General features: G+C 41.5%; 1 protein-coding gene across 2 annotated transcripts in view; it reads left to right on the top strand.

Annotated features, from left to right (window-relative positions):
* KCNC1 (potassium voltage-gated channel subfamily C member 1) overlaps positions 1-12,303 on the top strand; it is a 208,852-nt gene that overhangs the window by 138,419 nt on the left and 58,130 nt on the right. For both annotated transcript variants that reach the window (XM_069768184.1, XM_069768183.1), the window contains exon 2: positions 5,222-6,155. In XM_069768184.1, the coding sequence (XP_069624285.1) occupies positions 5,222-6,155 (934 nt within the window). The remainder of the gene's footprint in view (positions 1-5,221; positions 6,156-12,303) is intronic.

The following is a 12,303-nucleotide window of genomic DNA, read 5'->3' as shown; positions in this document are numbered from 1 at the left end:
AAAGTGGAAGAGGGTGGCTTCTACAAATGAATAATGATCCTAAACACACATCACAATCCACAATAGATGACCTCCAAAGGCGCAAGCTGAAGGTTTTACAATGGCCCTCACAGTCCCCCAATCTGAAAATCATTGAAAATCTGTGGATAGACCTCAAAATAGCAGAGGATGGAAGACGACCCGGGAATCTCACAGAAGTGGAGGAATTTTCCAAGGAAGAATAGAGGGAAATCCCTCAAAGAAGAATAGAAAGACTCTTATCTGACTACAAAAAGCGTTTACAAGCTGCAATACTTTCAAAAGGGGTGTGCTACTAGGTGCAGGGTGACCAAACTTTTGCATGGGTCTATTTTCTTTTTTTTTAATTTTTAAAATGTAAAATATGAAAATATTTTTTTTCCCAAAATACAAAGGAAATGTTTCATTTCATTTTCAACTTGTTTACAATAACAGCAATTTTGGCCAAGGTTGCACATGACACTATCTGAACTTATTATTATTATGCAATTTTATAGTGCCATTTATTCCATGGCACTTTACATGTGAAAGGGGCAAATATAGATAAGTACTTATGAGACATATTTCTTGTTCACAAAATTACAGTGTAAGGCTAAGTGCACACGTTGCAGAATTGCCGCGGAAATTTCCGCGGCAATTCTGCAACTCCTGCCGCGGGTATATCGCATGCGGAATTGGCATGCATATTCCCGCAGAAAACTAGCGTTTTACAAGCATAATTAGCTTGCAGAATGCTAGCGTTTTCCAAGCGATCTGTAGCATCGCTTGGAAAACTGATTTGACAGGTTGGTCACACTTGTCAAACATAGTGTTTGACTAGTGTGACCAACTTTTTACTGTTGATGCAGCCTATGCCGCATCAATAGTAAAAGATAGAATGTTAAAAATAATTAAAAAAATGGTTATACTCACCTTCTGACGTCCCGATCCCCTCAGCGGCTTCTGTTCCTAAAGATGGTGTGTGTGCAGGACCTGCGATGACGTCGCGGTCACGTGACCGTGACGTCATCGCATGTCCTTCACACACACCATCTATAGGAACGGAAGCGGCCGCGTGCACCGCTGAGAGGCGGGAGGACTCTGGGGCCATCAGAAGGTGAGTATATCACGATTTTTAATTTTATTCTTTTTTTTTTTTTTACCAATTATATGGTGCCCAGTCCGTGGAGGAAAGTCTCCTCTCCTCCACCCTGGGTACCAACCGCACATGATCTGCTTACTTCCCGCATGGTGGGCATAGCCCCATGCGGGAAGTAAGCAGATCAATGCATTCCTAGGTTTTTTCTGGACTGGCGTATAGCAAATGTGGTGCCAATATTCAAAAAGGGGACAAAAACTGAACTCGGAAATTATAGGCCAGTAAGCTTAACCTCTACTGTGGGTAAAATCCTGGAGGGCATTCTAAGGGACGCTATACTGGAGTATCTGAAGAGGAATAACCTCATGACCCAGTATCAGCACGGGTTTACTAGGGACCGTTCATGTCAGACTAATTTGATCAGTTTCTATGAAGAGGTAAGTTCCGGATTGGACCAAGGGAACCCAGTGGATGTAGTGTATATGGACTTTTCAAAAGCTTTTGATACGGTGCCACACAAAAGGTTGATACATAAAATGAGAAAAATGGGGATAGGGGAAAATATGTGCAAGTGGGTTGAGAGCTGGCTCAGGGATAGGAAACAAAGGGTGTTTATTAATGGAGCACACTCGGACTGGGTAGCGGTTAGCAGTGGGGTACCACAGGGGTCAGTATTGGGCCCTCTTCTTTTTAACATATTTATTAATGACCTTGTAGGGGGCATTCAGAGTAGAATTTCAATATTTGCAGATGATACTAAACTCTGCAGGGTAATCAATACAGAAGAGGACAATTTTATATTACAGGATGATTTATGTAAACTAGAAGCTTGGGCTGATAAATGGCAAATGAGCTTTAATGGGGATAAATGTAAGGTCATGCACTTGGGTAGAAGTAATAAGATGTATAATTATGTGCTTAATTCTAAAACTCTGGGCAAAACCGTCAATGAAAAAGACCTGGGTGTATGGGTGGATGACAAACTCATATTCAGTGGCCAGTGTCAGGCAGCTGCTACAAAGGCAAATAAAATAATGGGATGCATTAAAAGAGGCATAGATGCTCATGAGGAGAACATAATTTTACCTCTATACAAGTCACTTGTTCGACCACACTTAGAATACTGTGCACAGTTCTGGTCTCCGGTGTATAAGAAAGACATAGCTGAACTGGAGCGGGTGCAGAGAAGAGCGACCAAGGTTATTAGAGGACTGGGGGGTCTGCAATACCAAGATAGGTTATTACACTTGGGGCTATTTAGTTTGGAAAAACGAAGACTAAGGGGTGATCTTATTTTAATGTATAAATATATGAGGGGACAGTACAAAGACCTTTCTGATGATCTTTTTAATCATAGACCTGAAACCGGGACAAGGGGGCATCCTCTGCGTTTGGAGGAAAAAAGGTTTAAGCATAATAACAGACGCGGATTCTTTACTGTAAGAGCAGTGAGACTATGGAACTCTCTGCCGTATGATGTAATGAGTGATTCATTACTTAAATTTAAGAGGGGACTGGATACATTTCTGGAAAAGTATAATGTTACAGGGTATATACACTAGATTCCTTGATAGGGCGTTGATCCAGGGAACTAGTCTGATTGCCGTATGTGGAGTCGGGAAGGAATTTTTTTCCCCAATGTGGAGCTTAAGGTACCTTCACACTAAGCGACGCTCCAGCGATACCGACAACGATGTCGATCGCTGCAGCTTCGCTGTTTGGTCGCTGGAGAGCTGTCACATAGACAGCTCTCCAGCGACCAACGATCCCGAGGTCCCCGGTAACCAGGGTAAACATCGGGTTACTAAGCGCAGGGCCGCGCTTAGTAACCCGATGTTTACCCTGGTTACCATCGTAAACGTTAAAAAAACAAACACTACATACTTACCTTCAGCTGTCTGTCCTCCGGCGCTCTGCTTTCCTCTGCACTGTCAGCGCCGGTCAGCCGGAAAGCAGAGCGGTGACGTCACCGCTCTGCTTTCCGGCTGGCTGGCGCTGACACAGGATGCAGGAGGAGTGCAGAGAAGCACAGCGCTGGGGACAGACAGCTGAAGGTAAGTATGTAGTGTTTGTTTTTTTAATGTTTACGCTGGTAACCAGGGTAAATATCGGGTTACTAAGCGCGGCCCTGCGCTTAGTAACCCGATATTTACCCTGGTTACCAGTGAAGACATCGCTGGATCGGTGTCACACACGCCGATCCAGCGATGTCAGCGGGAGATCCAGCGACAAAATAAAGTGCTGGACTTTCCTCTGCGACCAACGATTTCCCAGCAGGGGCCTGATCGTTGGTCGCTGTCACACATAACGATTTCCTTAACGATATCGTTGCTACGTCACAAAAAGCAACGATATCGTTAATGATATCGTTATGTGTGACGGTACCTTTACTCTTTGCCACATGGGTTTTTTTTGCCTTCCTCTGGATCAACATGTTAGGGCATGTTAGGTTAGGCTATGGGTTGAACTAGATGGACTTAAAGTCTTTCTTCAACCTTAATAACTATGTAACTATGTGCACAAAAAATGCGGATTGCATTTTATTAAATAGAATGCTTAATGTGAGTGTTTTTTTCGCGGTTTTATAGCGAAAAACCGCGAAAAAAAATGGGAAAAATCTGCTACATGTGCACACAGCCTAAATGTAATGTGAATGTTCTGGCAGCAGGTAATGAAAGAAAGTGTATAAGGCTATGTGCACACGTAAGAAAAGAGGTGCAGAATTTTCTGCACAAAATCCGCAGCTCCTGGCAGAATCCGCGGCTGCGGATTTGCCACGGTTTTTATGCGGATTTAGTGCGGTTTTTGTGCGGAATTGATGCGGATTTTGTGCGGATTTTCTGCAGTTTTTACCACTGTGGATTTCTATTAATGGAGGGTTGCAGAAACACTGCAGATCTGCACAAAAGAAGTGACATGCACTTCTTTGAAATCTGCAGCATTTTTGCGCGGATTTTTCTGCACCATGTGCACAGTGTACATTGTACTGTGAAAAAAACGCTGCAGATCTGCACTAAATCTAAATCTGCATCGTGTGCACACAGCCTTAGGCAGAATACAGGTACTGCAGCAAACATGTGGCTCTGAATCCCTTACTATTCAGCATGGACTCTAAGGCTACTTTCACACTAGCGTCGAACTCGGCCCGTCGCAGTGCGTCGGGCCGACGTACCGACACATACTGTGGAAGCGCCGCACAACGGGGGCAGCGGATGCATTTTTATAACGCATCTGCTGCCCCATTCTGAGCTGCGAGGAGGAGGGGGCGGAGTTCTGGCCGCGCATGCGCGGTCGGAAATGGCGGACACAACGCACAAAAAAAGTTACATGCAACGTTTTTTGGTGCCGACGGTCCGCCACAACACGACGCAATGCGTCGCTAATGTTAGTCTATGGAGAAAAAACGCATCCTGCAAGCAATTTTGCAGGATGCGTTTTTTCTCCAAAACGACGCATTGCGACGTGCGTCGTACGACGCTAGTGTGAAAGTAGCGTTAGAGCCAAACATTCCATCTCCAAACTGCATGTTGGATTCAAAACCCAGGAAACTGTTACAGCTTTCCTCACAATCTGTGTTGGATAAGAAACAAGGGAAGGAAATGTTTTAGTTAAATTCCTGAGGTTGAGAAGAAAAATTATAATTAAGAAATGGAAAGACTGCAAATGCTTCATTAGCTAAAATTGTCTCAGGAGTGGGCGCAGGAGGGTGCAGTAGGTGTTAGCCGTATGCATTGTAAAGTAATTGCTTACATATAGGGCTGGCTGGGCATTGGAGAAGAAGTTTCTTAGTTAACTCACCGGAGTGGGGCTCACGGATGTAGTTGTCAAGTATTTCACCAGTGAGACTCTTGTTTATAGTTTATTCTCTTTTCATACTTCTATATCAATCCGTTCAATAGGTCATGTGTATTCAGGATCCTACTCCAGGCTCTGAGTCTGAGCTAATCCATGGGATCAGATGTTGCAAGCTTATTTTTTTCAGTGGATTGTAAGTTAGAGATTGTTGTAGATGGTTGAGCGCAGTCCTACTAAGAAGTTATCAGGGTTACAAAACATGAACTGTATAAACTCTAATATTCTCGAGTGATCTACTCATGTTCACACTCTTCTGCTTTTGTTTTACAGTATGTTGCATTTGCCTCACTGTTCTTCATTCTGGTTTCCATCTCCACCTTCTGCCTCGAGACTCATGAACGATTTAACCCCATCGTGAACAAGACCGAGACTGAAATAATTGGGAATGAAACTCATCAGCGATTTTATGTTGCTTCAGAGACTGAAGCCTTCCTGACTTACATCGAAGGCGTCTGCGTGGTGTGGTTTACATTCGAGTTCTTGATGAGGATCACATTCTGTCCTAATAAGGTGGAATTTATAAGAAACACTTTAAACATCATTGACTTTGTGGCCATTCTACCTTTCTATCTTGAAGTTGGACTTAGCGGCCTGTCTTCCAAAGCTGCTAAGGATGTCTTGGGCTTCTTGAGAGTTGTACGATTTGTGCGAATTCTTCGAATCTTCAAGCTGACCAGACATTTTGTTGGTCTAAGGGTTCTTGGGCATACTCTTCGTGCTAGTACAAATGAATTCCTGCTGCTCATAATATTCTTGGCATTGGGAGTGTTAATTTTTGCCACAATGATCTATTATGCTGAGAGAATAGGTGCTAATCCAAATGATCCTAGTGCCAGTGAACATACTCACTTCAAAAATATCCCTATCGGCTTCTGGTGGGCTGTTGTCACCATGACCACACTTGGCTACGGAGACATGTATCCTCAGACATGGTCTGGCATGCTGGTGGGAGCATTATGCGCTCTTGCTGGCGTGCTGACTATTGCTATGCCTGTACCTGTCATTGTGAACAATTTTGGAATGTATTATTCCTTAGCTATGGCTAAGCAGAAGCTACCAAAGAAAAAAAAGAAGCATATTCCGCGCCCTCCACAAGTGGGATCACCAAATTATTGTAAATCTACTGTAAATTCTCCACATCACAGCACTCAAAGCGACACTTGCCCACTCGCACAAGAAGACATTTTAAAAATGAACAGAGCAGGTAGGAAACCCCTTAGAGGAATGTCTATCTGATCATCATCCGTTCCTTGCAGAGAATTCTGTTAAACTAAATGTCTTATCTACAGAATGCTTAGGGCATTTATCCATTGATGGTCCCATAGCGCACATTCTGCGGTGCATGAGGAGGAAGATACAAGTGAGATTAGGGCAGATAACCCTTATAGTAAGAGGGATTCCCATCCTTTGGTGGAGATCACTAAACGTTTGGATGAGAACAGAAATGCTGCATAAGAGCTTCCTGGACTATAAATCTTATATGTCTCACTAAGGCAGCAATGGAGTCAGCTCGTATGGTAGAGCTGATTAGCTGGTTTGTAATTTTGAGGAATCTAATTCTGATTGATTTAGTCTTCAGTTCTATAGATATAAAAAAAAACTCGCAAAAGTGTTTTGCGATAAAAAGGAAACTGTTAGAAAACCTAAAGTGAAGTTGATGGGAGAGCTAAAGTCAAGGAGTTTTTAGCTGAATTTACTTGAGCAGAACAACTTTTTATTAGTATCAAGGGATAGTGCTCTAGGAATTGTACCTGCCAGTATGTAAGAGCGTCTCTTCTCCACTCAGTCTTAGTACTATACTTATTGGAGAAACTTTCTGGATTACGTGAGGAGGGTGAATATGTAGAGCAGTACTGGTTGACAAAGCATCACTATGTGACAATCTGAACCATGCCAACAGTATCCCTAGGGTGCGCTGGACACAGGACCGAATCCCATGGCTTGTGGTTCCTCTTGGATTTCTCAGTTTTATGAGATGTTTTCTGCATCTAACACTGGGGCTTTGATGATTTCACCCCTTTCTCTACCTCTACCCATGGAATATTAGTGCCATTAATGTGCCAGGGTACAAATTGATCAGATAATTATATAGTGACCAATACAGTCTTGAAATATTCCAGAAACATTTTTGCATTGTTCATGATAATCATTTGTATCTTGGTGTTTATATATTGACGGCTTGAAACCATTTCAGTGTTAAATAATTCACCAGCAAAATCCCTTTCCTTAACAAAGCTTGAATGGCCAGTAAGTGATGACAAGACAGTAAGCCCAAAATCCTGGGGTGAGGCGTCATTGTGCAGTCATTCACACTGTAGAACCCCGTAGTTGCATGCTGTCCCATAATGTGAGAAAAACAAAGAACATGAAGAACTTCTAGTTCTTCTATGAATGGTTTCCAGCACCTCCTGGGTGGACACCAGAAGCACAGATAGAAGCGCAACTGGCTTGTGGGGACTTTGGGTAAATCTTTGTTTTTCTAACATAATTTAATGTCACCCCTGTGAACATGTTGTTTCCAGATCTGTTCATTAATCACAATTTTGGGCTCACTGCAATCATTTTGCAAGACGGTGGAGGAAATCAGTATTACTGACATTAAACCGCACGAGTCCTCATATTACAGAATGAACTGCAGCAGTCCTCATATCATAGAATAAACTGCAGCACTCCTCATATCATAGAATAAACTGCAGCAGTCCTCATATCACAAAATAAACTGCAGCAGTCCTCATATCATAGAATAAACTGCAGCAGTCCTCATATCATAGAATAAACTGCAGCAGTCCTCATATCACAAAATAAACTGCAGCAGTCCTCATATTACAGAATAAACTGCACCACTCCTCATATTACAGAATAAACTGCAGCAGTCCTCATATCACAAAATAAACTGCAGCACTCCTCATATCACAGAATAAACTGCAGCACTCCTCATATCACAAAATAAACTGCAGCAGTCCTCATATTACAGAATAAACTGCAGCACTCCTCATATCACAGAATAAACTGCAGCAGTCCTCATATTACAGAATAAACTGCAGCACTCCTCATATCACAGAATAAACTGCAGCAGTCCTCATATCATAGAATAAACTGCAGCAGTCCTCATATCACAAAATATACTGCAGCAGTCCTCATATCATAGAATAAACTGCAGCACTCCTCATATCACAGAATTAACTGCAGCAGTCCTCATATCATAGAATAAACTGCATCAGTCCTCATATCACAAAATAAACTGCAGCAGTCCTCATATTACAGAATAAACTTCAGCAGTCCACATATCACAAAATAAACTGCAGCACTCCTCATATCATAGAATAAACTGCAACACTCCTCATATCACAGAATAAACTGCATCAGTCCTCATATCACAAAATAAACTGCAGCAGTCCTCATATTACAGAATAAACTGCAGCAGTCCTCATATCACAAAATAAACTGCAGCACTCCTCATATTACAGAATAAACTGCAGCACTCCTCATATTACAGAATAAACTGCAGCACTCCTCATATCATAGAATAAACTGCAGCGCTCCTCATATCACAAAATAAACTGCAGCAGTCCTCATATCATAGAATAAACTGCAGCACTCCTCATATCACAGAATAAACTGCAGCACTCCTCATATCACAGAATAAATTGCAGCAGTCCTCATATCACAGAATAAATTGCAGCACTCCTCATATCACAGAATAAACTGCAGCACTCCTCATATCACAAAATAAACTGCAGCAGTCCTCATATCATAGAATAAACTGCAGCACTCCTCTTCTCAGAATAAACTGCAGCACTCCTCTTCTCACAGAATAAACTGCAGCACTCCTCATATCACAGAATAAACTGCAGCAGTCCTCATATCATAGAATAAACTGCAGCGCTCCTCTTCTCACAGAATAAACTGCAGCACTCCTCATATCACAGAATAAACTGCAGCAGTCCTCATATCATAGAATAAACTGCAACACTCCTCATATCACAGAATAAACTGCAGCACTCCTCATATCACAGAATAAACTGCAGCAGTCCTCATATCATAGAATAAACTGCAGCAGTCCTCATATCACAGAATAAACTGCAGCAGTCCTCATATCACAGAATAAACTGCAGCGCTCCTCATATCACAGAATAAACTGCAGCACTCCTCATATCACAGAATAAACTGCAGCAGTCCTCATATCACAGAATAAACTGCAGCACTCCTCATATCACAGAATAAACTGCAGCAGTCCTCATATCACAAAATAAACTGCAACAATCCTAATATTACAGAATAAACTGCAGCACTGCTCATATCACAGAATAAACTGCAGCACTCCTCATATCACAGAATAAACTGCAGCACTCCTCATATCACAGAATAAACTGCAGCATTCCTCATATCATAGAATAAATTGCAGCAGTCCTCATATCATAGAATAAATTGCAGCACTCCTCATATCACAGAATAAACTGCAGCACTCCTCATATCACAGAATAAACTGCAGCACTCCTCATATCACAGAATAAACTGCAGCACTCCTCATATCACAGAATAAACTGCAGCACTCATCATATCATAGAATAAACTGCAGCACTCCTCATATCACAGAATAAACTGCAGCACTCCTCATATCACAGAATAAACTGCAGCATTCCTCATATCATAGAATAAATTGCAGCACTCCTCATATCATAGAATATATTGCAGCACTCCTCATATCACAGAATAAACTGCAGCACTCCTCATATCATAGAATAAATTGCAGCACTCCTCATATCACAGAATAAACTGCAGCACTTCTCATATCACAGAATAAACTGCAGCACTCCTCATATCACAGAATAAACTGCAGCAGTCCTCATATCACAGAATAAACTGCAGCACTCCTCATATCACAGAATAAACTGCAGCACTCCTCATATCACAGAATAAACTGCAGCAGTCCTCATATCACAAAATAAACTGCAACAATCCTAATATTACAGAATAAACTGCAGCACTCCTCATATCACAGAATAAACTGCAGCACTCCTCATATCACAGAATAAACTGCAGCACTCCTCATATCACAGAATAAACTGCAGCATTCCTCATATCATAGAATAAATTGCAGCACTCCTCATATCATAGAATAAATTGCAGCACTCCTCATATCACAGAATAAACTGCAGCACTCCTCATATCATAGAATAAATTGCAGCACTCCTCATATCACAGAATAAACTGCAGCACTCCTCATCACAGAATAAACTGCAGCACTCCTCACATCACAGAATAAACTGCAGCATTCCTCATATCACAGAATAAACTGCAGCACTCATCATATCATAGAATAAATTGCAGCACTCCTCATATCATAGAATAAATTGCAGCACTCCTCATATCACAGAATAAACTGCAGCACTCCTCATATCATAGAATAAATTGCAGCACTCCTCATATCACAGAATAAACTGCAGCACTCATCATATCATAGAATAAATTGCAGCACTCCTCATATCATAGAATAAATTGCAGCACTCCTCATATCACAGAATAAACTGCAGCACTCATCATATCATAGAATAAATTGCAGCACTCCTCATATCATAGAATAAATTGCAGCACTCCTCATATCACAGAATAAACTGCAGCACTCCTCATATCACAGAATAAACTGCAGCACTCCTCATATCACAGAATAAACTGCAGCAGTCCTCATATCACAAAATAAACTGCAGCACTCCTCATATCACAGAATAAATTGCAGCAGTCCTCATATCACAGAATAAATTGCAGCACTCCTCATATCACAGAATAAACGGCAGCACTCCTCATATCAAAGAATAAACTGCAGCACTCCTCATATCACAGAATAAACTGCAGCAGTCCTCATATCACAAAATAAACTGCAGCACTCCTCATATCACAGAATAAACTGCAGCAGTCCTCATATCACAAAATAAACTGCAGCACTCCTCATATCACAGAATAAATTGCAGCAGTCCTCATATCACAGAATAAATTGCAGCACTCCTCATATCACAGAATAAACTGCAGCACTCCTCATATCATAGAATAAACTGCAGCACTCCTCATATCACAGAATAAACGGCAGCACTCCTCATATCACAGAATAAACTGCAGCACTCCTCATATCACAGAATAAACTGCAGCACTCCTCATATCACAGAATAAACTGCAGCACTCCTCATATCACAGAATAAACTGCAGCACTCCTCATATCACAGAATAAACTGCAGCACTCCTCATATCACAGAATAAACTGCAGCACTCCTCATATCACAGAATAAACTGCAGCACTCCTCATATCATAGAATAAACGGCAGCACTCCTCATATCACAGAATAAACGGCAGCACTCCTCATATCAAAGAATAAACTGCAGCAATCCTCATATCACATAATAAACTGCAGCACTCCTCATATCACAGAATAAACTGCAGCAGTCCTCATATCACAAAATAAACTGCAGCACTCCTCATATCACAGAATAAATTGCAGCAGTCCTCATATCACAGAATAAATTGCAGCACTCCTCATATCACAGAATAAACTGCAGCACTCCTCATATCATAGAATAAACTGCAGCACTCCTCATATCACAGAATAAACGGCAGCACTCCTCATATCACAGAATAAACTGCAGCACTCCTCATATCACAGAATAAACTGCAGCACTCCTCATATCACAGAATAAACTGCAGCACTCCTCATATCACAGAATAAACTGCAGCACTCCTCATATCACAGAATAAACTGCAGCACTCCTCATATCACAGAATAAACTGCAGCACTCCTCATATCACAGAATAAACTGCAGCACTCCTCATATCATAGAATAAACGGCAGCACTCCTCATATCACAGAATAAACGGCAGCACTCCTCATATCAAAGAATAAACTGCAGCAATCCTCATATCACATAATAAACTGCAGCACTCCTCATATCACAGAATAAATTGCAGCAGTCCTCATATCATAGAATAAACGGCAGCACTCCTCATATCACAAAATAAACTGCAGCACTCCTCATATCACATAATAAACTGCAGCACTCCTCATATCACAGAATAAATTGCAGCAGTCCTCATATCACAGAATAAATTGCAGCACTCCTCATATCACAGAATAAACTGCAGCACTCCTCATATCACAGAATAAATTGCAGCAGTCCTCATATCACAAAATAAACTGCAGCAGTCCTCATATCACAGAATAAACTGCAGCACTCCTCATATCATAGAATAAATTGCAGCACTCCTCATATCACAGAATAAACTGCAGCACTCCTCATATCATAGAATAAACTGCAGCAGTCCTCATATCACAGAATAAACTGCAGCAGTGCTCATATTACAGAAT

Source organism: Ranitomeya imitator, chromosome 5 (assembly GCF_032444005.1).
Source record: "Ranitomeya imitator isolate aRanImi1 chromosome 5, aRanImi1.pri, whole genome shotgun sequence".
Lineage (NCBI taxonomy): Eukaryota > Metazoa > Chordata > Amphibia > Anura > Dendrobatidae > Ranitomeya > Ranitomeya imitator.
This window is presented reverse-complemented; position numbering and strand designations above follow the sequence as displayed.